The sequence below is a fragment of the Bufo gargarizans genome, chromosome 8 (genome assembly GCF_014858855.1).
Source record: "Bufo gargarizans isolate SCDJY-AF-19 chromosome 8, ASM1485885v1, whole genome shotgun sequence".
Classification (NCBI taxonomy): domain Eukaryota; kingdom Metazoa; phylum Chordata; class Amphibia; order Anura; family Bufonidae; genus Bufo; species Bufo gargarizans.
Genome location: NC_058087.1, coordinates 132,763,467 through 132,790,143, shown reverse-complemented (window position 1 = coordinate 132,790,143; position 26,677 = coordinate 132,763,467). Strand labels below are relative to the sequence as shown.

General features: G+C 43.1%; 2 protein-coding genes across 3 annotated transcripts in view; one reads left to right on the top strand and one right to left on the bottom strand.

Annotated features, from left to right (window-relative positions):
- Positions 1 to 23,446, bottom strand: part of LOC122945692 (katanin interacting protein) — a 205,555-nt gene extending 182,109 nt beyond the window's left edge. For both annotated transcript variants that reach the window (XM_044304839.1, XM_044304840.1), the window contains exons 1-6: positions 23,343 to 23,446; positions 20,823 to 20,878; positions 13,356 to 13,429; positions 8,233 to 8,393; positions 6,481 to 6,557; positions 1,770 to 1,916 (exon numbers count right to left, since the gene is read on the bottom strand). In XM_044304839.1, the coding sequence (XP_044160774.1) occupies positions 1,770 to 1,916; positions 6,481 to 6,557; positions 8,233 to 8,393; positions 13,356 to 13,429; positions 20,823 to 20,878; positions 23,343 to 23,349 (522 nt within the window). In that variant the 5' untranslated portion in view covers positions 23,350 to 23,446. The remainder of the gene's footprint in view (positions 1 to 1,769; positions 1,917 to 6,480; positions 6,558 to 8,232; positions 8,394 to 13,355; positions 13,430 to 20,822; positions 20,879 to 23,342) is intronic.
- Positions 23,447 to 23,646: 200 nt separating this feature from the next.
- Positions 23,647 to 26,677, top strand: part of GTF3C1 (general transcription factor IIIC subunit 1) — a 146,012-nt gene continuing 142,981 nt past the window's right edge. The window contains exons 1-2 of the mRNA XM_044304002.1: positions 23,647 to 24,057; positions 25,191 to 25,382. Coding sequence (XP_044159937.1) covers positions 23,837 to 24,057; positions 25,191 to 25,382 — 413 coding nt within the window. The 5' untranslated portion in view covers positions 23,647 to 23,836. The remainder of the gene's footprint in view (positions 24,058 to 25,190; positions 25,383 to 26,677) is intronic.

The following is a 26,677-nucleotide window of genomic DNA, read 5'->3' as shown; positions in this document are numbered from 1 at the left end:
GGGATGTTCAGCAGTGCTGAACTTTCTCCATTTATAGACAATTTGTCTTACCGTGGACTGATGAACAGCAAGGCTTTATGCAAGTCAACAATTCTTAATCGTAGGTCTTCTGAGAGCTCTTTTGTGTGAGGCATCATTCACATCAGGCAATGCTTCTTGTGAAAAGCAAATCCAGAACCGGTGTGTGTTTTTTATAGGGCAGGGCAGCTGTAACCAACACCTCCAATCTCATCTCATTGATTGGACTCCAGTTGGCTGACACCTCACTCCAATTAGCTCTTGGAGATGTCATTAGTCTAGGGCAGGCATGTCCAAACTGCGGCCCTCCAGCTGTTGCAAAACTACAACTCCCAGCATGCCCTAATAGCTGTAAGCTATCCAGGCATGCTGGGAGTTGTAGTTTTGGAACAGCTGGAGGGCCGCAGTTTGGACATGCCTGGTCTAGGGGCTCACATACTCTTTCCACCTGCATTGTGAATGTTTACATGGTGTGTTCAATAAAAACATGGTAACATTTAATTTGTTATTAGTTTAAGCAGACTGTGATTGTCTATTGTTGTGACTTAGATTACTTTCACACCTGCGTTAGGTGCGGATCCGTCCGGTATCTGCACAGACGGATCTGAACCAATAATGCAAACACTTGTATCCGTTCAGAACGGATCCGTTTGCATTACCATGAATAAAAAATAAAAATCATGATAATGCAAACTGATCCGTTTTGACTTACATTGAAAGTCAATGGGAGGCGGATCAGTTTTCAGTTGCACCATATTGTGTCAGTGAAAACAGATCCGTCCCCATTGACTTACATTGTAAGTCAGGACGGATCCGCTTGGCTCAGTTTCGTCAGACGGACATCAAAACGCTGCAAGCAGCGTTTTGGTGTCCGCCTCCAGAGCGGAATGGAGGCTGAACGGAGGCAAACTGATGCATTCTGATCCCTGAAACGGATCTCACAAGCAGACCCAGAAACGCCAGTGTGAAAGTAGCCTTAGATGAAGATCAGATAACATTTTAGGACCAATTTGTGCAGAAATCCATATCATTCCAAAGGGTTCACATACTTTTTCTTGCAACAGTATATGTTTTTTTTTTTTCACGTTTACTACTTTTGCACACAAAAAACATTTTTTTTTTTAAAAGAAGAAAATGCATAACTTTTTTTTTATTTTTGTTCTACGGCACTGTGTAAGGGCTCGTTTTTTGTTGCATGACTTGTACTTTTCACTGATAACATTTTAGGCTACATTACACTTTTAGATGGCTTTTAATTCAGTGTTTTTGGTAGCAAATAAGCAAAAAAAAAAACAAAAACAAAGCAATTCTGTCAGTTTTTACAGCATTCACCATATGGGATAAATGACATGATAATTGTGTAGTGTGGATCATTATGGATGCGGTAATACTAAATGTGTGGTAGGGATTTTATTTTTGCAATTTGTTTTAGGTAATTTCTTCTTGTGGTAGGGAACAAACAGGTTTGGTGACCCACTGGACTTCCTCCATCAGTGTGGGGTAACAGAAAGTTAGAATTACCTGTGTTCTGGCGAAAACGATGAAGAAAAAATAAAAAGTAAAAAACAAAAAAATTCAAGCACTAAGCTTAAACTGATTAGCTCAGTGTCTGCAGAAGGGACATAGCTTGTAGGAGGAGCTTACACTTTTTTCTGCTCAGTGTCGCCACCTAGTGGCAGCAGCTATACCCACGGTCTCCTGTTTCCCCATAGCAAGAAAGAATGAACATTACGTATTCTGTAATAAATTACCTCTTTGCTTTCATAATGCTGTCTAGAGATCACACCCTCTTCATCACGGTTATCGTCAGCCTCATCTGTCTCAAAATCCTCTGAGTACTTCACGTTTGGGCCAATATGCAGTCGTGTTCCAGTTTCAGATTTAATGTTTAAGGAACTCTACAAATATAATAGAGCATTATAATATATAAGCATCCTTTAGTAGATTTTCAGGTAATTAATCGCGGTAATTAAATGCTTTATATGCCGTGATCAAGTGAGATCACGGCACATAAATGCGCAAAAACCAGAAGCTCGCTCTTCCAGGCTTCCTACCTATGCCCCTTGTGTCCAATCCGGGCATAGATAGTTGCGCTGAATACGGTTAGCTTTACTGAGTAAAGCTAACAGTATTCAAAATGCAATTCTTATTTTGGCCACTAGTTGGCAGGCCAGGATAAGAAATGGGCAGAAGTGAGTAAAATAAGCTAATAATAAATTCCTGATACACCCAAATTTAATATATATATATTTTTTTAATAAGCTCAAATATGAGGCACATAATGATCACAAAAAAAATCAAAAAATATAAAAAAATATATAAAAGTTTAAATCACCCCCTTTCCGTATAATGCCCATACTATTTGAATAGAAAAAAAAAAATTCCAATACAGCGAATGGCGGAACAGAAAAAAGGGTCAAAATGGCTTCATTGCTTCTCTTACCAAAAAAATGTAATAAAATGTGATCAAAAAGTCACGCATACTCCAAAATGGTATCAATTAAAAGTACAGATAGTGCCGTAAAAAAATGAGCCCCTAAACAACTCAGTAGACATAAGTCTAAAAACGTTATGGGGGTCAGAATATGGTGATATAAAAAAATAATAATCTAGTTTATTTATTTTTTACACTATTTAAAACATAAAGAACCTATACTAGGGGGTATCGTTGTAAATCGTACTGATCTAGAGAATGAAGGGCATGGGTCAGTTTTGCCATAAACAAAACGCTGTGGGAACAAAACCTGTTAAACGGTGGAGGGATAGTGGTTTTTTTTCCAATTCAACCCCATTTGGATTTTTTTTTTACCTCTTCCCACATTTTATGCCATAATTAATGGTGGCATTAGAATGTACAACTTGTCCTGCAAAAAATAAGCCCTCATACAGCTATGTGATCTTGACCTGTGGTCTGGATTTTGAAATCAACAGCATGTTCATTTATGAGATTGATTGGTCAGATTTTCACAGATTTTCTACATTGAGTTCAGTAGAGGAGTCAGAATACACAACCTTGCTGCAGAAATGGTCTGAACTAAATCCGGTTCATATACACGTATCCAAACTAACGTTTTATGAAACTTTTGCCTTGCCCTGTGCTGATTGTAGGACATACATACCTTTTGTAGAGCTTTTCTCATCTGGAGTAGTGAGATTCTGTTCTTGCAAGTGCACCAAAAAATGAAACTGACTTTCGTATATATATGAAAATCCAAAAAAATGTATTATAAATATATATATATATATATATATATATATATATATATATATATATATATATATATACACACACACACAATACATACATGCATGATAAAAGAAGGCAGCACAAGGCAGGACACACAGATGAGGAGCAGGACCCAAGGAGAGGTCGGGAGATGAGTGCACGAAAATAACAACAGGGAAAAAAAAGAATGCTAGCTAAAAAAGCGTACCTCAAAACCTCATGACAGCAACGCCCCAAACAAAGTACAGAGGAGGCAATTGTAGAGATTGAGGTTAAAGTACAAGGACAAGATTAAACATACCCTGAAAAAAAAAAAACACTATCCCACCACCGGGTTTTGTTCCCACAGCGTTTTGTTTACGGCAAAACTGACCCATGCCCTTCATTCTTTAGATCAGTGCGATTACAACGATACCCCCTAGTATAGGTTCTTTATGTTTAAATAGTGTAAAAAATAAATAAATTAGATTTTTTTTTTTATATCACCATATTCTGACCCCCATAACTTTTTTATACTTAGGTCTACTGAGCTGTTTAGGGGCTCATTTTTTGCGGCACTATTTGTACTTTTAATTGATACCATTTTGGAGTATGCGCGACTTTTTTATCACATTTTTTTGGTAAGAGAAGCAATGAAGCCATTTTGACCCTTTTTTCTGTTACGCCATTCACTGTATTGGAATTTTTTTTTCTATTTAAATAGTATGGGCATTATACGGAAAGGGGGTGATTTAAACTTTAATATTTTTTTATATTTTTATATTTTTTGTGATCATTATGTGCCTCATATTTGAGCTTATTAAAAAAAATATATTAAATTTGGGTGTATCAGGAATTTATTATTAGCTTATTTTGCTCACATTTGCCCATTTCTTATCCTGGCCTGCCATCTAGTGGCCAAAATAAGAATTGCATTTTGAATACTGTTAGCTTTACTCAGTTAGGCTACTTTCACAATAGCGTTCAGAGCGGATCCGTCTAAGACGGATTCACTCATATAATGCAGACGGTGGCTCCGTTCAGAACGGATCCGCCTGCATTATATTGTAAAACAATTTCTAAGTGTGAAAGTAGCCTGAACGGATCCGTTCAGACTTTTACATTGAAAGTCAATGGGGGACGGATCCGTTTGAAGATTGAGCCATAGTGTGTCATCTTCAAACGGATCCGTCCCCATTGACTTACATTGTAAGTCTGGATGGATCCGCACGCCTCCGCACGGCCAGGCGGACACCCGAACGCTGCAAGCAGCGCTCAGGTGTCCGCCTGCTGAGCGGAGCGGAGGCTGAACGCTGCCAGACTGATGCATTCTGAGCGGATCCGCGTCCACTCAGAATGCATTAGGGCTGGACGGATGCGTTTGGGGCCGCTTGTGAGCCCCTTCAAACGGAGCTCACAAGCGGACACCCGAACGCTAGTGTGAAAGTAGCCTAAAGCTAACCGTATTCAGCGCAACTATCTATGCCTGGATTGGACACACGGGGCATAGGTAGGAAGCCCGGAAGAGCGAGCTTCTGGTTTTTGCGCATTTACGTGCCGTGATCTCACTTGATCACGGCATCTAAAGCATTTAATTACCGTGATCGGTATTATTGCCGGTCACGGTAATTAGCTGCAAGTCTCTGTTGTATGAAACAGCAAAGCTCTGCCGGCCATGACGCCCGAAGCACGTGCGAGCGGGCGTCATGTGTACACATTGCACCAGCGCCGTACATGTATGGTGCTGGTGGTCTAAGGGTTAAACGAGACACCCCATTTAATGAAGCCTGCAACGAAGAGGTGAACATAACCGCATTGAGTCCACAAGACAAAAATATCTCAAATATCTCAAGGCAATGTCTTACATAAAATAATGAAATACATAACATATTTTATTCTTCTCTATAAATAATGGAGCATATAGTTAATATAAAACTGTAAGTTCCTGAAAATGTATTATTAAAGGGAGTCTGCCAGGAGTTTCGGCCATGATAAACTGCTGACACCATTAGGCAGAGGTCAGGGTGAGCACGACAAACATACCTTTTCTCATCAGGAGTAGTGTTAATGTGAAGTTTTATTCTGCTCTTGCCCAAGGCTGTGAAGTTTTCTCTACACTGAGCTGCTTCACAGCTCCTTTTCTCTGAGTGACAGCTGTAGCATCCAACCAGGAGACCACTACGGGGGTCACTCAGAGCAGAGAGAAGAGGCTGTGAAGCAGCTCAGTGAAGATAACAGAGCATACACTGAACTCTGCTATGTGCACTTGCAAGATTTATCATATCCCGGGAAGAAGCCAGGTTCACTGGCGAAACTGCGTTGGGTCAGGAGTCGGCCGAGAGATCTTTGCACCACTCAGGGCATGTTTAATCTTGTCCTTGTACTTTAACTTCAATCTCTACAATTGCCTCCTTTGCACTTTGTTTGGGGCGTTGCTGTCATGAGGTTTTGAGGTACGCTTTTTTAGCTAGCATTCTTTTTTCCCTGTTGTTATTTTCGTGCACTGATCTCCCGGCCTCTCCTTGGGTCCTGCTCCTCATCTGTATGCCCTGCCTTGTGCTGCCTTCTTTTATCATGCATGTATGTATTGTTTATATATATTTATAATAAAGTCTTTTGGATTTTCATATATACGAAAGTCAGTTTCATTTTTTGGTGCACTTGCAAGAACAGAATCTCACTACTCCAGATGAGAAAAGCTCTACAAAAGGTATGTATGTCCTACAATCAGCACAGGGCAAGGCAAAAGTTTCATGAAACGTTAGTTTGGATACGTGTATATGAACCGGATTTAGTTCAGACCATTTCTGCAGCAATCTAGAGAAAGGCACAAGGCAATCCACTCCAAATCAAGAAAATTGTTTTGTTTATTTCCCTGCAGAAAACAGATGAACTAAAATAAAAAAAAACACTATACTGCCCCCTGCTGGCGCTCCCATCAGTCTCTGTAAGGAAATTGGTTGTGTATTCTGACTCCTCTACTGAACTCAATGTAGAAAATCTGTGAAAATCTGACCAATCAATCTCATAAATGAACATGCTGTTGATTTCAAAATCCAGACCACAGGTCAAGATCGGCATGAAAAATGTCAACAGGGCTGCTACTGTACTCCACTGCAGATTTTCCATCCGTGAATCTGGAAAATCTGCAGCATATTCATCCTGTGGACGTAGCAAAAGAGATGAGCACCCCTTATCATGACATGATTTCCTATGACAGATTATTAGTACATACTGGCCACGAAGAAGCATTATACCTGCATCCACACCTTCCGTTGAATCTTGCCAGGTGCAGTATGGTTCCTCCTCCCAGGAAGAACAGAAAATGCATCATCTAGAATGAAAATAAAATTAGGGAACATTATAAAAGATCCCGATTTCCTTTTTTATGTTATTTTATGTTATGTTAGTTCATCTTTTTCTCACTCAGCATTCACAGGCTGACACACAACTATTCCAGATTCTTACACAGTAAGGCTACATGCACACGACAGTGCCGTTTTTAGCGCTCCACAAACTGCGGATTCGCAAAAAAACAGAAGCCGCCCGTGTGCCTTCCGCAATTTGCGGAACGGGCAGCCCATTGTAGACATGCCTATTGTTGTCCGCAAAACGAACAAGAATAGGACAGAACGGTGCAACGGTGGGTCCGCAAAACACGCAGACAGCACACCGTGTGCTGTCCACATCAGTATGTCCGTTCCGTTGCCCCGCAGAAAAATAGTGCATGTCCTATTTTTTTTTATAGTTTGCGGACAAGGACAGGCATTAGTACAATGGATCCTCAAAAAATAAAACGGATCCCATACGGACGTCATCCGTTTTCATTTTACAGATCCACAATTTGCGGACCGCAAAACACATACAGTCGTGTGCATGAGGCGAATCAGACGTGTTCTATCTAATTATAAAAGAGGAATGTATTTGATCTGCAACTAGGCAAAATTCTATGGAAACCGTAACGACGAATCTTTATTTCCAAGGTAGCAACTAAAAAGTCAGGTAATAAAAAAAAAAAAAAAAAGGCTAAATATAAACAGTAGACAGCTCAACTGATTGAAAAAGGCAAAAAAAAAAAAAAAAGGAAAAAATAGATTAAAAACTAAAAATTCTACCTAGAAATATACTCCATGGTCTCCCACTTGTCTGGTCGCAAAAGTCAAAATAAAAGAGTGAGTGCCTGTGTTCCACATTAAACACTTTTGATATATTCCTTCAGGCACTCACTCTTTAATTCTCTAATTAAAAAAAAGTCATAACGCTTTAAAAATAATGAAGCATTAGTCATGTGGATCAGTCCCTGCTTCTCTCCACCTCCTGATCTAGGCACCACATGCTGGAAATGGCTTGGGCTTACTGTAGGGGGTGACCATTGCTACCAGTTACGGTATTTGCTGAGCAGGCAGAGAGGGGATCGTTAAGGTAAGTAAAGATTATTATTTTACCTGACCATGTTCTTAAATATAACTACTCCCCTGGAATACCCCTGGAAGGGGTTGTGTAGTGGTATAATATTGATAATTGGTGAAAGTCAGACTCCTGACACTCCCGGTGATCAGCTGTTTGAAGGGTTCATGGTGCTCGTGTCCCTTGTAGTGGCGGTGCAGTGCAATTACAACTTGACTGGGAGCAGCAGTAGTTACACGGCACCCTCGCTACACGGCGGATGGCAAGCATGTACACTTTAAGATACAGCACTCACAAGAGCGCCATGACCCCTTCAAACAGCTGATGAGCAGGGTTGTTGGGAATCGGACCTCCACTCATTTGATATGGATGGCATATCCTGAGGATAGGTCATCAATATTATACAACTACACAAACCCTTTAAGGAAATACATATTCACAAAAATGTATTAATGTATAGTAAGTATCAGAATTGTCTCTTTGCAAGAAATGGTCATAACATAGAATGCAGCAAGTCTTTATGGAAAAAAATACATTTGGATGCCCTCAACATGGTTTTGTGCACTGGTCACACACACATCCCTGCCATGATCAAAACTCACCTTTGACTTTTGGGGTTTTTAAGCCTCCTCTCGCTAAATCTTGTGTGCTGTTCTGTTTCTTCAAATCAGCATTTGCTCCATTTATGTACAGAGAAAATCCATGCTCCAGATGTTCCAGCTTAACTTGTGTAGGATCCTTTGCTCTGAAGCTATTCAGGGCCCTAAAAACAGAATACGACACACGAGTGATGAGCCCTTGTAATATCACACACGAGTGATGGGCCTCGCAATACGACTTTTACGGTCCAATGGGGCTGGAAGTGGAGGGACATTTACAGTGCCTTGCAAAAGTATTTAAACCCCTCCCCCTTGACTTTTTTTTAGTGTTTTTGTGCCTCACAACCTGGAACTAACATGGATTGTTTGAAGTTTGCATCATTTAATTTACAGAACATGCCCACAACTTTGAAGATTTTTTATTTTTTTCTTATTGTGAAGAAAACAACAAATAGGACAAACTAACAGAGAAAGTCAATGTGCATAACTATTCACCCCCCTAATGTCAATACTTTAGAGCCACCTTTTGCGGCAATCACAGCTCCAAGTCGCTTTGGATAAGTCTCTATGAGCTTGCTACATCTTACCACTCCTTGCCAAACTGCTCCAGCCCCTTCAAGTTGGATAGTTTGCGCTTGTGAACAGCAATCTTTAACAGCACTTCGCTCCACGAGGCAGAATCTAAAAGTCCGCACGGGCGCATCAGGCACAGGCCTGTGCGCACGCGCGAGATCTTTGAAAAGGAGGAGGGGGCACTGAGGAGAGCCGGAGGCGGATTTCATTACATCGAGGTGGCGCTGAAAGGATCATGGGAGGAGCTGGGCACCAACGGCGGCGGCGAAAAGCGGCAGATTCAGACCTTCAGAAACGCCCTGGGCACCTTATCCAGAGGATTGACAGGTTAGATAAAAGCGATTTTTATCAAAACTACAAGCCGGATTTATCTTATAACAACAGCTTTGTAATGACAAGGGCACCATGGAGAGAACAATAGTTTTAAAAGGGGGGGTTAGAAACTGGTGACAGAGTCCCTTTAAAGGGAACCTTTCATCAATTTTATGCTGCCCATACTAACGGCAGAATAAAGTAGAGACAGGTGAGTTGATTTCAGCGGTCTGTCATTTCAAAGTTAAAAGTAAGTGATTGCCGAGAACCAACATCACAAACATTGCAGATTAGGCCTGGAATAGAGTCACGGCCACCTGAGAAGAGTCATGGTTATTCATGAATTCATGCTCTTCCACCTACCTGCTGATGATTGACAGTCTTCTACCTAGTTGTCTCCCTTTCTCTCTAGGAGAGAACTGCCAATCATCAGCAGATGGGCGAGGAGAGCAGGAGATTAGGAATAACCAGGACTCTTCTCGGGTAGATTTGACTCTTTTCAAGGCCTGTGCTGGAATGATTATGATGCTGGTTCTCGGCAACCACTTACTTTTAGCTCATGAGTGACGCACCGCTGAAATCAGCAGTTCTGTCACTCAATTAGGCTGCCCTCAGTGAGTTCAGCATCAAGTTGATGACAGGTTCCCTTTAAGTCTGACCACAGATTTTCTATTGGATTGAGATCTGGGCTTTGACTAGACCATTCCAACACATTTACATGTTTCCCCTTAAACCACTCAAGTGTTGCTTTAGCAGTGTGTTTGGGGTCATTGTCCTGCTGGAAGGTGAACCTCCGTCCTAGCCTCAAATCACACACAGAGTGGTACAGGTTTTGCTCAAGAATATCCCTGTATTTAGCACCATCCATCTTTCCCTCAACTCTGACCAGTTTCCCAGTCCCCACAGCATGATGCTGCAACAGCCATGTTTCACTGTGGGGATGGTTTTCTTTGGGTGATGTGGTGTGTTGGGTTTGCTCCAGACATAGCATTTTCTTTGATGGCAGAAAAGTTCAATTTTAGTCTCATGAGAGCAAAGCACCTTCCTCTATACATTTTGGGAGTCTCCCACATGCCTTTTCACAAACTCACAACGTGCTTATTGTTTTTATCTGAAAGTAATGGCTTTCTTCTGGTCACTCTGCTATAAAGCCCAACTCTATGAAGAGTAGGGCTTATTGTTATCCTATGTACAGCTACTCCAGTCTCTGCTGTGGAACTCTGCAGCTCCTCCAGGGTTACCTTAGGGTTCTGTGCTGCTTCTGTGATTAATGCCCTCCTTGCCCGGGGTCACCACCAGATCTCTGAGAAACTCTGACAGACATTCTTCAGTACCTCTTGCTTGAGGTTCTTTTGTTTTGGTTTCGCTTTGTCATCTCGTTTCCCTCTCTCAGCTATCATCTAGTTGCACTGATTGCATCCCTATATATCCCCTCCCATACTGCATCACTTTGTGGCTTATACAACTTCCTGGATTGTGCTCACTGCTAGATGCTGCAACTGCTGGTTCCTCAGATATGTCTTTTCCTTTATTTGTGTCTTCCTGTTAGCTTGATTCTAGGTGACCCTGACTCCCTCCGTATTAAGTACAGGGAGCCGGTGGTCGTGTCCCATAACTATTGTAGGGTTTTCAGGTGTCACTTAGTCTAGGTATGAGGGCATGCAATTTTCTATCATTAAGATCTTCGCATGGGCTGAGCAGTCAAGGAGAGCTCTAGGGCTTTTATAGGGCTCACCCATATGTTCCTTAGTTTGGGATCAAGTCAGTTGGATCTTTATTTGTGACTTCTAGTTTCCTGCAACACCATCCGTGACACCCGGTCCGTAAGTTTTGGTGGCCGGCCGTCTCTTGGCAAGTTTGCTGTTGTGCGATGTTCTTTCCATTTGGTTATCCAATAGAAAGAGAGAATCCAGCTTCTTGAGGAGTGAAAATTTGTTCTTTATTGGCTCATCATATAAAATCCACCAAAATCACAGGAAAAAGGTTTAGTAACATGTTTCGGGCTACAGAATCCAGCCCTTCATCAAGTGCATTTGGTTCTGATAGATTTGATTGTGCTCCTTGGGATCATCAGAGATTTGGATATTTTTTATAACCTAACCCTGACTTGTACTTCTCAACAACATTGTCCCTTACTTGTTTGGAGAGTTCCTTGGTCTTCATGGCAGTGTTTGGTTAGTGATGCCTCTTGCTTAGGTGTTGCAGACTTTGGGCCTTTCAAAAAAGGTGGGTATATGTAATGACAGATCATGTGACACTTAGATTGGACACATGTGGACATCATTTCACTAATTATGTGACTTCTGAAGGCAATTGGTTGCACCAGAGCTTTTTATGGTCTTCCTATTAAATGGGTGAATACATACGCACATGCCAATTTTCTGTTTTCTATTTCTAAACAATAGTTTTATTAATATATTTTTTTCTCATTTCACTTCACCAACTTAGACTATTGTGTTCTGATCCATCACATAAAATTCAGATTAACAAAACATTGAACTTAAGGATGTAATGTAACAAAACATGAAAAAAGTCAAGGGGGTGAATACATTTGCAAGGCACTGTAGCAGGTGAGTAAAGGGTTTTTCTTTGTTTTATAAGTTTGCCTGCTGCACATTTCATTTTTAAAGATGTCAGACAACCTCTTTAATGCCAGTCTTTGGTGACAGATGGTATTAACAAGAAAAATCCCAGCAAACGTATTGATTTTTCAATCCATGATATTCTTTTATTCCATGTAATGAAGTAAATTTACAGGACATGAAGTAAAAGAATATCATGGATTGAAAAATCAATACGTTTGCTGGGATTTTTCTTGAATTATTTGATGGGGATTGACCCTTCCCGCGAAACATAACTGGAGGATCGTGAGCTGTCTGATCTGTGCTTAGATGGTATTACAGTGGGATGCGAAAGTTTGGGCAACCTTGTTAATCGTCATGCATTTCCTGTATAAATCGTTGGTTGTTACGATAAGAAATGTCAGTTAAATATATCATATAGGAGACACACACAGTGATATTTGAGAAGTAAAATTAAGTTTATTGGATTTACAGAAAGTGTGCTATAATTGTTTAAACAAAATTAGGCAGGTGCATAAATTTGGGCACTGTTGTCATTTTATTGTTTCCAAAACCTTTGGAACTAATTTTTGGAGCTCAAATTGGCTTGGTAAGCTCAGTGACCCCTGACCTACATACACATACTCTTGTTGCGGACAAGAATAGGCATATTCTATTGGTGCCGGCAATGTGCGGTCCGCAAAATGCGGAACGCACATTTCCGCTGTCTGTGTTTTGCGGATCCGTCAATCCGCAAAACATGTTACGGACTTCTGAATGGAGCCTAAAACTTAATTTTTCGCAGCAATGCAGGCACATATGAACATGGGACCAACTTAGGGCTCTTTCACACTGGCGTTGTCCGGATCCGGCGTGTACTCCATTTGCCGGAATTACACGCCAGATCCGGAAAAACGCAAGTGAACTGAAAGCATTTGAAGATGGATCCGTCTTCAAAATGCGTTCAGTGTTACTATGGCAGCCAGGACGCTAATAAAGTCCTGGATGCTATAGTAGTAGTGGGGAGCGGGGGAGCGGTATACTTACTGTCCGTGCGGCTCCCGGGGCGCTCCAGAATGACGTCAGAGCGCCCCATGCGCATGGATGACGTGCCATGCGATCACGTCATCCATGTGCGTGGGGCGCCCTGACGTCACTCTGGAGCGCCCCGGGAGCCGCACGGACGGTAAGTATGCTGCTCCCCCGCTCCCCACTACACTTTTCCATGGCTGCCAGGACTTTAGCGTCCCGGCAGCCATGGTAACCATTCAGAAAAACCTAAACGACGAAACGACGTTTAGCTTAAGGCCGGATCCGGATTAATGCCTTTCAATGGGCATTAATTCCGGATCCGGCCTTGCGGCAAGTGTTCAGGATTTTTGACCGGAGCAAAAAGCGCAGCATGCTGCGGTATTTTCTCCGGCCAAAAAACGTTCCAGTCCTGAACTGAAGACATCCTGATGCATCCTGAACGGATTTCTCGTCGGAACTCTATGCCGGAAGAAAAGAACGCAAGTGTGAAAGAGCCCTTAAACACCTTCCGCTACCAAGTGCACGTGCAACAGGTCAGCCAGTTTCATAGCTACAAATCTGCTGACAGATGCCCTTTAAACTGCACAGAGAAATTTTAATTAATGTGAGGTCATGGACTTCCATACATTTGGTCACATCTGATCTTACCTGTTTTTTTGTTGCAAATAAATTAAATACTCATCGTGTTTTTCATCAAAATCATTTTGATTAGCATATTCATTCTACAGAAAAAAAATACACAGAAAAACTCAGCTGTGGTGGACCAACCAGCACATCATTTCTGCTCATCAAGCGCCAGTATATAACTATGAAGACAATCAGGCCAGACCAGGGATTCTTTAGCTTTGAATGAGTATACACAGCTGTGAAGGAGCTGGCACTCTAGACTTAAAGAGACCTTTCACCGCTCCTGACATGCCTTTACTAGAAGTTATGAATGAATTACTAGCAGTCTGCAGTAAAGATACAGAGGGGTGGTAACCAGTTAGGGGGGTGTACCTGCACAGACTCACTATCCAATCAGTGCTGCCATTTTCAGACTATGCAGGTACAACCCCCCACCTGTTACTAGCCCTCTGTACCCTTACTGCAGACTGCTAGCAATTAATTAATTCATTCATTCATTCATTCACAGCTTCAAATACAAATAATAAAGGAAAGGCACAACATACAGACATAAGAAAACATGTTCCAGAATTGGTATTACATGGGGAATGCATGATGCTATTAAAACAGACATGTCAGGAGCGGTGACAGGTCCTCTTTAAAGAGGTTGTCTTGCTACAGCAAATGGCATTTATCATGTAGATCAGGGGTGCACAACATTTTCTGGTTGAGGGCCACACTGTCAGACTGAAGAAATCCCAAGGGCCGTAAATAAAAGTTAAAAGGACATTACCAACTGAAATACTGCATTTATGGTGTATTGTACATACAGTATATACTATAAATGTCTGGTTACACCTCCAAGATTCCCATCTAATGGGAGAATACATGGAAAATGCATGTAAGCAGCCACAAGACATAGACATACATGTCTGTCACCAGATGGTTGGGGGCCGCACAAAATGATACCAAGATCCACATGTGGCCCCCGGGCCCCAGGTTGTGAACTCCTGATGTAGATAAAGTAATGCTACTGCTGATGGATTACAGGGTGGTTGTAACCCCTTGAAACAAGCAATGTGTAATGTGATGGAAAAATTAATCAAGCCAGCAATGGAAGCAATATGGACAATCACAATACATTAGTAAGTGCCTTGTAATAACTTACACTACATGATAAATGCTTTTGATATGTCATAGTGACATGTTTTTTATCAGTGGGGGTCTGAGCGCCGAGACCCCCCAGCAATCTTTAGAATGAGGAGAGAGAAGCATTCACATAGCTGCTGAAGACGGAATAGAAACAGACCTGTAACATCTTGATTGACCTCATCTTCTGCAGTGTCCTATCTCCTCATTCTAGCAACTGGTAGGGGTCTCAGCACTCAGACACCACTGCTAAACACCTTTCATATGTCACTGATATATGAAAAGTTTTTTAAAAGTTCAATGACATTTTAAACACACAGTGCCATGTTTTATACACACCTCTATTATGCTTTTCTCATTGGCCCTTTTGTATCTTTTTATATATACTTTTAATAGTTGTTTTATGAACTGATAGCAATTTTAACGATAAATTTACTTATGTCTGGAGCATTACCACAGCTTACCTAAACTCCAACCTTATTTTCAATTGGTGGTTTGGTGAAAATCCTCTGTCTTCAATTAGGGTCCATTCACACGTCCGCAGTGTTTTGCGAATCCCCAAAACACCAGGCCGGCACCCCAATAGAAATGCCTATTCTTATACACATCTGCAGACAAGAATAGGACATGTTCTATTTTTTGGCGGAGCTGCGGAGTGGAAGTTCAGTGTGCTGTCCACATGTTTTCGGTCCCCATTGAAAATTAATAGACGTCTGAATGGAGCCTAAATGACACTGAATGTCATGAGGGTGTCACACTAACAGTGCCGAGAGGGCTTAAAGGGGTTGTCTCATTAAAGCAAATACAAATGTAGCAGAGTTAACACTCAAACTCCTAACTCAAAATTCTTAACTCATCGTGTTATCTCCAAAACAAAAGCCATTGAAAAGCAATTGAAGGTGTTTGCTTAACACAATTGGTTTAGATAACACATCTCATAAAGCATGAGTGTTAACTCTACTACATAACTAACACAACCCTATTACACCAGGCATACTCTCTATTAGGGCTCATTATGCTGATTAAAGCAATACCTTGCTTGTTTCTGTATGCTAAACAGCTGCAGAGATATCTGCATCTTTATTTATATGTAAATGAGCACGTTGGAGCACCAGGGAGCGACATTGAATCCTTGGAGCCCTGCTTTTGTAACATCCTGTGTGCTCTGCACACTGTCCCTCCCCTTGATTGACAGGGCAGCATGCTGAGGGCAGAGCTGTGTCCTAGCATGTACATAACACATACACTATGTACTATAGCTTTCAGGGCCGATCCTACATGGGGTGCAGTGGGTGCCCCGCACCCCAGCGCTGTCACCCGAAAGGCGCCGAGCGCAGGGCCGGACTGGCCTGCCGGGATAGCGGGAAATTTCCCGGTGGGCCGGCAAGCCTGAGTGCCGCAAGGCCGCGGCCCTGGTGACAAGTGGGGGCGGCCGCGGCCGGCGGCAGGGCAGAGCAGGAGATGAGCGCCTCCATTGCGGAAGCGCTCATCTCCATAGTCATCTGTATTGCCGTCCTCAGGACGGCAATACAGATGCCTGTGCTGCGGCAGAGGAGGGAGAGGTGTGTCCCCTCCTGTTCCTCTGATAGGCTGCCGGCTTAGTGCTGGCAGCCTATCAGAGCTCAGGCCGGTGCAGGCGGCGCGATGACGTCATCGCGTCGCCTGAGCCGTATAGCGAGGGACACAGACGGAAGAGGCGGCCTGCATCGCATCGCATTGCTGGAGGTAAGTATAAGTGTATTATTTTTTTTATTTTTTTATATAGGTACAATACTGGGCTGGCACATGATAAGGGGGGCTACTGGGCTGGCACATAAGGGGGGCTACTGGGCTGGCACATAAGGGGGGACTACTGGGCTGGGCTGGCACATGATAAGGGGGGCTACTGGGCTGGCACATGATAAGGGGGGACTACTGGGCTGGCACATGATAAGGGGGGACTACTGGGCTGGCACATGATAAGGGGGGCTACTGGCACATGATATGGGGGGGCTCTGGCTACTGGCATATGATATGGGGGGCTCTGGCTACTGGCACATGATGGTGGGGGGGCTCTTATTTCTGGCACATGATTGGGGGCACTCTGGCTACTGGCACATGATATGGGGGGCTCTGGCTACTGACACATGATATGGGGGGGCTCTGGCTACTGACATGATATGGGGGGGCTCTGGCTACTGGCACATGATGGTGGGGGGGCTCTTATTACTGGCACATGATTGGGGGCATCTATGGGGGCACATCTTACTGCAGATTATTGGGGGGCACTATAGGGGCATCTACTGAGGCTAAAAAAGAAGATATTTTATATGGGGGCTCTGTATAGGGGCATTTTATACTGGGACACATTATGGTGGGTACTATGGGGAAGGGGGGGGGCACTATGGGGGTCATCTACGGGGGCACTGAGAAGGGGTATTTTATATTGGCACATTATGGGAACATTAGCTCAACTGGGGGCATTACAAATGTTTTGAATATTATAAGGAGAATTATTACTACTGGGGGGGCATTATGGTGGGCTTTATTACTCCCCCATGGTATGACCCCCTAGTAGCAGCACCAGCCTCTCCCTGCTCTGCTATCCCTCTGCCCCTTCTCCAAATCCTTATTATGAAATCTTTCTCATTAGGTTAAAGCACAACATCAGCTCCGCCGAGCCCCCGGCCAAAGTGTTGAAGTGGCGTCCGAGATCCCCAAGGGCCAAGTCAAGTAACTGTAAGTTTTTATGGGGGTTCTACAAAAGAGCTATCGTGGGGCAAAGTTCATATTCGTGTTTACACACGTGTTTTAAAATGAATGCTTTCTCCTATTATAAACAAGTAAATAATGACGCAATGCTGTGGGGCTGGTGTGCAACTTTTTCCAGGGCTGGTTTTTATCCCCAGTCCAGCCCTGGCCGAGCGAGCCGCCGGGACTTTTTTTTTTTTTACTTTTTTTTTTTTTTTTAAGCCGAGCCGCCGATTCGTGGGGCTGAAGTTGTTGCCATAGAAACATTGTAAAGGGGAGGAGTTAGTAAGATAACCACGCCCATGTGGGGGCGCCAGAAATATTTCTGCACCCAGGCGCCTGTGACCCTAGGATCGGCCCTGATAGCTTTACCATAATGAGAAGAGTGGGTTATTATTCTTAGAAAGCTAATACACATATTACTGGTTTATCCACAGACAAAATATATGATTTTAATGGAACCAATATGTATTAGCTTTCTAAGCATAGAACAAAAACATTCTTCTCTATGTGGTAAGGCTATGGCTTGGTTTTTGGCCTTGCACATAGAGATCCTAAGTTCAAGTCCCAGGAGAGACTTACAGTACTATATTTTTCGCTTTATAAGATGCACTTTTTAGCAAGAAAATGTCTTGCCCAAAAGTGCCTGCATCTTATAAACAGCAGTCAGGGAGATCCAGCATGGCCATAACCCCTGACTGCTTCCTTAAAGGGGTTATCTCATGACTAATGTAAAAAATTAAAATCAGACATCATATAATACCCTGTACCTCACATGGATCCATAGATCACCCCATTGATTGCTCTGCTAGATTTATATCAAGCGGACAGCTGAAGGGGTCTGTCCATTCTGTTGCAACTCTCTCCCTATCACAGCTCAGGAGGCAGTTTAAAGGGGTTGTCTGATTTGTTTTTTTGTTCTTTGTATGTTTGTAACTAGCCAAATGAAAGGACTTTACAATTCACTTACTTTATCTCCAGTTGCTGCTTTCTCAGATTTCACTGAGGGTCACATGACCTGTGATGTCAGCCTCTCTCCCTACTCTGATGATGTTTCGTGCACAAGCCTGACAGAGAATATATGTGCCTGTACACGAGATATCACTGTGCTGGCCACATCCCCCTGCACTGCCGGCAGCTGCTTATTGCTCTCTCCCTGGATTCTTGAGGAAAAACATTAACCCCTTTCAGCAGCACAGACTCAGGGCTGAAGGCTTTACTGAGTAGCTGCAGGTAGTAAGGAGACAAATGCTGGGCACAGGAGCGGACAGAGGAGCTCTGCAGAGCATTGCACAACAGGTAGGGGGAAGATCCTGTGTGTATCTGCAGTGTCATTGTACAGCTGGGACCTGTAGTCCTACAAATACAACATGCTGCTGAGTATCCTAGCAGGCAGACATGTCACTCAGGGCAGCTCTTGTATTCACTCCCTTTGCAGAGCGGGGGGGGGGGGGGGGGGGGGAGAGATTGTTGTTATTGCAGGTAAACAAAGGGCTAGAAGAGAACCAGGGAAATGAGGAAATATACAGGTGAAACTCGAAAAATTAGAATATCGTGCAAAGTTCATTTATTTCAGTAATGCAACTTAAAAGGAAACTAATATATGAGATAGACTCATTACATGCAAAGCGAGATATTTCACGCTTTTATTTGTTATAATTTGGATGATTATGGCTACAGTTTATAAAACCCCAAAGTCACAATTTTGAGGTACCCTTTGCTCAGAGATTAGCTGACTAGAGTCACAATATTCTAATTTTAAGTTGCATTACTGAAATAAATGAACTTTTGCACGATATTCTAAAACTTGCTTAGCTTAGTTACATATTACTGCCCATCAGATTTACAGTGCTATATATCTCTCTCTCTATCTATCTATCTATATATACACACATTTATTTCATAACTCGGACATCCCCTTTTAGGATGAAACTGAGCATGTGCACTCATCTCAGTGAGCCGGACAAAGAAATAAGAAAAAAAAACATGGCGCTATACAAATACATTTTATTGTATAACTCAGTGGCTATACAAATTTTTTTAATTACATGCAATTACAAAAGAATTTAGATCCAGGTGCTGGTTTGAAAACTGTAGAATATTATTTGTGGGACAACCCCTTTAATGATCCGGCAGATTGCACATACAGCACGTTGCCCAATCAGTTGGACAGCTGTGCCTCTGCACACACTTCTCTCTCCCTGCTGACACTGATCTACCCCTTCCTTCCCTCCGCCCGCCCATCCTTTCCCTCTGGCCGCCTATCTACTAACTTCTTGTTTCGCTGAGATCCCGCGCCTGCGCACTCAGTCCGTCGGCAGGCGCATGCGCACCCCGATGCCTATTCCTTGTACGGCATCACAGTAACTATTGCGCATGCGCAAACACAACAAAGGAGGCGGTCCATCGGCGCATGCACATTAATTACTGTGATGCCGTACAAGGAATGGGCATCGCAGTGCGCATGCGCCGGCCGACGGACTGAGTGCGCAGGTGTGGGATCTTGGCGAAACAAGAAGTTAGTAGATAGGTGGTCAGAGGGAAAGGATGGGCGGGCGGAGGGAAGGAAGGTGCGCGGGGAATCGAAGAAAAGGACTGAGCTAGCAGGGCACCTACGAGGGTAACGCCGCGCCTGGGCACTTGCGCGACCTCATTTGCATATGCAAAGATGTTTTTTGCCAGTTTTATAAGTCCAGGATTGATCATAAAGGTAACGTTTTTATTAACTGTGAGGATGCTAGAAAGCTATGGGAAGGGTTACAAAGGTGAAATGTTGATGACAGACTCTAGGATTAACTGTGAGGATGCTAGAAAGCTATGGGAAGGGTTACAAAGGTGAAATGTTGATGACAGACTCTAGGATTAACTGTGAGGATGCTAGAAAGCTATGGGAAGGGTTACAAAGGTGAAATGTTGATGACAGACTCCTTTTAAGGATTGTGGTTTTTCTATACTTAGGAGGCTAATGCATAATTCTGGTTATATTATAATCATATATTGTGCCTGTAAATAAACCAGTAATATGTATTTTAGCTTTCTAAGTATAATTACCCACTTTTCTCATTATGGTAAAGCTATCGTAAATAATGTACATGATATGTACTCTGCGCTAAACATGTGGGTGTCTAGCCCTGTCAATCAAGGGGAGGGGCAGTGTGCAGAGCACAGCGGTGTTACAAAAGCAGTGCTCCAAGGATTCAACCCTGCCCCCTGGTGCTCCAACTTGCTCTTTTGCATATGAATAAAAATGCAGATATCTCTGCAGCTGTTTAGCATACAGAAACAAGCAAGGGAGTATACCTGGTTTAATAGGCTTGATCATGCTGACAGAGGCTCTTTAATTTAAAAAATAAAATAAAATCACTAGATAACCTATTTACCATAAACTTCTGTCCAATGGGCAGTCCTGCGCAATGAATGACAGCTACCACTACATGCATGCTCATCCTGGGAAGCTGCCAATCAATGAGTAGGACCACTCATTGGACTCCAAAACCCAGAATATGCTAATGATCTTTTACGTGAATACGATTTTATACAGATTTTTTCCCATAAGACTATACATGAATCTGCTCACTTGCCCCAGAACTATTACATGCTGCCTGCCGATAAGGATTAGTCATTACTTACCACAGGGTTTGGCTTAGACTTGAATGGCTTTCTTTTATCATTTCCCATCGATTTACCTGCAGACATAGACAACAACTTTAGTTTAAAATAAATAACAAAAAAAAAAATCTAATAACCCAGCGCTTGTTTCTGAAACCGGACTACCAAACAATCCAAAGCCTTGCAAGTGTGGACATGGAAGACAAGACGTAGGCATAAAATCAGACAACTTTATGTAATAACACGTAAAGGGGTTTTCCCATCTCACATATTGGTGGCATATCGCTAGGATGTGTCACCAATGTCAGACAGGCGCAGGTCCCACCTCTGGGACCCTGTACAGCGAGGGTTTAATTGGTTCTTCGCTCTTCCTCTTTAACTTCATGTAACTGCTTGTCTATACCTGGCCGCATTTCTGCAGTATGAGGTAACTGTACATATGTACTGACCTGTAGGTGGACTAGTAGGGCCCAGGAGAGCAGAAAACACTTAGGGAGACATTAATGAAGACGTCGTCCCTCCTGTGCTGGTGGTTCATCCACCTTAGTTATGTAGAGGCGTCGTCCTCTAATAACTTACTCTAAATCTACGGCAGCTTACTTGCTGCTTTAGACCATTTTCTACTCCTAAAAGAGGAGTAGAAATGATAAATCAGATGGGCTTGCTGGCCCGCCCCCTTTCCCACCCACGCCATGCCCCTTTTTCAGACCTGGCATGAACGGTGGGGAAAAAAAACAAGAAAAAAAACTGAGAACAGAGAACTCAGCACCACTGAATACTTTATCAGAGAAAGATGTCTTGCTACCACCACCTCTCTTTGTATCATATTGGGCACTGGTCAATGGAGCTAGTCCACTCGATGATGACTCTTGGTGACTGTTATTTTACTTATTCTTTGTATGTATGTATATATATATATATATATATATATATATTAAACTTTGTCTTTGCACCTACTGTAGGTCATGTTAAGTCTATTTTCTTCCCGAACTTCTGATCATACTATAACACAAACACGCACCTATCTCTAGAAAGAGGGCACGCACAGCCACCCTTCATTCGCTTCTGTAGGAGTGCCAAAATTAGCCGACTGATGCCACAACTATTTGTGGAACTCCTCTAGGGGTGAATGGAGAGGTGGCTGTGCTCGCTTGGCTATTTTCTGAATTCCCATAGAAATGTATGGAGGGCAACCATGCATGACTTCAGGATCCTTGCTCTACTCCAGCTTTGTAAAACACTGACTGAGTCATACCCAGGGCTTTGGCTCATAAGACATAATATTCTAACAATGTGCAGTTCAACTGGAAAAAAAAAAATATATTTAAAAAAATAACGCAATGCCGCCACAGTTTTTGTTTTTATATTGTTCCCTGTGTGGTAATGTCAGCTTCATTCAGGTACATGTCAGCTTCATTCTGCGGGTCAGTACAATTAAAATACCACATTTATATAGTTTTTCTTGTGTTTTCAAGCTTAAAAAAGCTTTGGAAAATATTTTGGCTTATTCTGACCTCCATAACTTTTATTTATTTTTTTAAGTCTATGGAGCTGTGCGAGAGCTCATTTTTGCTGAGAGATCTGTATATTTTTTTATACAGATGTGAGGTTTGTTTGACTTTTTTTTTTTGGAAAGGGAAGTGAAGAGACAAAAAAAAAGGCAAATAGGCCATTTTTATTTTTTTTTCCACATTACAGCATTCACTGTATGGGATAACTATTTTTAGATTTTAGTGGTACGGATATTTTTAGATGTGACAATACCTAGGATGTTTATTTTTCTATATAGGGAAATGGGGTGATTTGAATTTTTATAGTTAAAAATTTTTCTTCTAACTAAAAAGGGGTATCCTGGTTACATTAAGTTACATAACTATTAGCTCGGTGGTGGTCCTACTGCAGGGACCTGCACCGATCACAAGAACAGAGACGCCATACCCCCTGCAGCCCCCTGAAATGAATGAAGAGGCTGGTCCATTAATTTCTATGGGAGTTCTGGAGATGGCCGAGCGCTGTACTCTGCTATCTCTGGAACTCCCATAGAAATGAATGGAGCAGCAACACACATGCCTGAACCGCCGCTCTGTTCATTTCAGGGGGCTGCAGGCAGTACAGGGCCCCTGTTCTTGTGATTGGTCGGGGTCCCAGCAGTAGAACCCCACTGGCCTAATAGTTGTCCCCTATATGGGGATGGAAACCCCTTTAAGTCCCTCTAGGGGACTTACATGTGATTATCAGATCACTTCTCCTATAGACTATAATGATATAACATTGCAGTCTATGGGAGAATGACTATGAATCTGCCAGCACCCGCTTGTGTAGTACCGGGTATGTATGTAGTGTGTGCTCATTCATACTCCAGCATCCAGGGAGCTGCCACAGGTATGACAAGGGCTCGCCAGGAATTACCATGGTGGCTGAGAAGGTCCAGCTCAGAAGTCTATTCACTTCTACTTTCATACCTGGATGTGATTTCCAGTTTGTAGACTTTAGGTTACCACCCCCATCACCCGCAGAACCATAACGCCCATCATCACTTACTGTGCATGTTCTAGATGTCAGGACGCGCCGCTGTCGCACATGAAAACAATAATTTCTGCCCAAATGTTTTCTCCGGTTACCTAGCTGCAAGCAGCCAATAAGCGAGGGGCCGTGCGGCAGCCAATCACAGCCGACTAGCTCTCGGGCATAGCCAGAACGGCTCGGCGAGCAGCCAATCACAACTCGGCTCTCCTTACACTAGCCAATGGCCTCTCAGACGTTCGGGGTCGTGGCACGTCAGTTCCTGTCAGAGCGCCAGAGTTCAGTGCCTGCGTTCTCAGTGTCCATGCTTCCGGGAGTTTAAACGGCCATGACTTTGGAGCCTAACTGCTATTTCATGACGAATTGTTATCCTCGGCAAAATGGTTCCCAGAATGCGGACAGTAATAAGTATGGCGGTCTCTGCTGACAATAACGTATCAGTCAGTTGAGGTGGCGTTGCTGACCAATGAGAGTGACCGCAGGGTTTTAGTGCTGGCTGCTCGTCACATGCCATGGATGTGCTGGAGGCCGTGCTGGATGAAGTGGCCCTAGAAGGCCTGGACGGAATCACTATCCCTGCTCTGTGGCTGCGCCTTCAGGCTCGGGTTCCTTCTTTCCCCCTTGTGCTTGATGCTGCCACTAAGCAGCTTATATGGCAGTCCCTTGTGTGTCACCCTGAGCTGCAGTTCTACCAGCTCCCCAAGGAGAGGCGCCCTTTAGTGCTCAGTAACAGGTCAGTGCCCAGCACACCTCACTCTGGAGTCCCATGTCTTGTCACTTTATGTCATGTCGTTTCTCACCTGCAGTTGTACCTTACATACTGACCGATCTATGGAAAAAGATGTGTAGGAGCTGTCACCAGTAACCTGTTAAGTGACAGCTTTCATCCAAAACCCAAGAGCTGGAATCTGGTGACTATGTCCGCACCCCCACCTTCTCTTGCATTCATATTGTCTATAATCTCCTTCCTTCAGATGTCATGTCACTGTGATAAGCGGTATGGCTTCTGTACCATTTATCACCTAGCCGTATGATTGTGAGATAAACTCCATGCAAGTCTATGGGATGGAATTTAACCACATTTGCTCTGTCAACTACGAGCAGGTAAACAGTGAAGAGAAGGCAGCGCTCACAGTAGTTCTTTGTTCTCTTAAAACAGCTGATTGGTGGGGGTGTCGGATTTATATCCTTTGCATAGGTTATCAATATCAGATTGTCAGGACTCTGACACCTCAGACTCCCACTAATCAGCAGTTAGAAGAGACTGGTGCTCCGTGGTCCTCTTCCTAGGCCGGTGACATCACTGTACATTGGTCACATGGCCTAGCTGCAGCTCCCTCTAACTTTTTGGTGGCCGTACCGAGACTCGGACCCCCGCTGATGTGATATATTTACCTGGATAACCCCTTTTGAATGAAGTTCTGCCACTTATCTGGTCTAAAGGTGTCCTCCTCAAGGCAGCAAAAAGGAAGCCAGACCACCCAGACGATTGATGATATTATTATAACTACAGCTGCTACGCTGGTACAAAAGTCAATTTCTGCTATGTTTTTTGCAATGCAAGGTTGAAAGTGGTAGAAGATCTGCTGCAGGGATTGCCACCTCAAAAAACCATGTCATTACAGTTGTTTTTTCCTGGTGAATTTCAGTGTTGGAAAGTCAGCCGTTGGGTTGTCCCAAGTATCCCGAGAAAGAAAAGCCTAACCTGTCCGCTTACAGTGGATATCTGCTCCACTTTTTCCTGTGCCAGAGCTGTCACATAGCTGGGATGTGTCAGACAGCACATACAGCTTCTACCTGTCCAGGTTTTTCCAGTGCATGGCTTAGTATGTAGATATTATTAATATTGGGAATTTATTTTTTCAGGTACGATGGGGAAGATCTTGATACAGGTGCCACGAAAGTTAAAGCAAGATCATGTGAAGACATATATCCATTCCACCTCATTGCTGAGGATAAAAGTGGTATAAAGGGCTCCTGCCAGTATTTTCATCAGCGTATTTTAGTCACTGAGCTCCTACAAGCGGAGTGTATCACATGTGAAGGTGCCATCGACAGGTGAGCGTCGTAGTCATTGGGGGTGTGCGTGTCCTCTAGCATCGTGTAACTGACCCCATATTAGAACATAGCAGTGGTGAGCACGTACTAACTCAGGGACGGGGAGTTTTCTACTGTCATGTCTCCATAAAGGTATTTGTGTATGGCAGCCTAGCCTGTGGATTTCCCGCATAGAAAATGTTGTTAACAGCTAGAGTTGTCGCAATCAATTTCCGCGGCTCCGGCCCACCAGTAAAATTTATTTTGAGGGCCCACCGTACATTCAAATATTACCTGTTCACACAGCAGCAAGATGGGGGTCCCTGCAGCATCTTTGAGGAGGTAGATCCTGGGGAAAAGAGGACACTGGCGAGCGTTCCTCTATACCTAGAAGTCATCTCAGCTCTGATCGTGTCTATAATAATAAACTGGGGCGTTTCTTTAATCATCTATCACGTTTTTTATATGAACATAGGCTGGTTGAGGTGCTGTATATTGAATATATGTATGAAGTGCAGTAAGTCTACTGTGCTATGTGCCACTTGTGCAGTGGGTGGGAGATTAGGGGCCCACACTGGGGGCCAGTCAGAGCCTGGTCTCGATACTAGGATTTTGATTCACTTTTGACACTATTCCATACCACGGGGGGGAAAAAGTTGCCCGGCAACATGAGGTTAGCGTGTATTTTTTGTGTGCATGTGTTTTTTTGGCAAGGTATCAATTGCCTATTCTGTGAGGAGGTACTTGATGAGGTCACTTAATAATAATGTGAGGCACATGGAAGTCTAAATTAATAAAACCATGTGCCTCACATTAATAGTAACCCCATCAATGACCTCCTTACATAATGGACAGCATTGGGTTAATGAGTGAAATACATGATGAGATTACTTACTATTAATATGAGGCATATGGTTTTATCAGTTTGGACCTCCACGTGCCTCACATTAATAATAAATAACCCCGTCATGTACCTCACATTAACCCCTTGTCACCCATTATGTGAGGTGGTACATGATGAGGTTAATATTAATGTAAGGCACATGGTGTTACTAATTTGGACCTCCATGTGCCTCAGATTAATAATAAATAACCCCATCATATACCTCACATTAACCCCATGTTGCCCATTATGTGAGAAGTTACTTGTTACTAATGTTAGGCATGTGGTATTAGTTTCGACCTCCATGTGCCTCACATTAATAGTGAATAACCCCATCATGTAACTCATCACATAATGGGCAACCTGGGGTTAATGTGAGGCACAGGATGGCGTTACTTACTATAAGTGTGACGAATGGTTTTATCAAATTGGA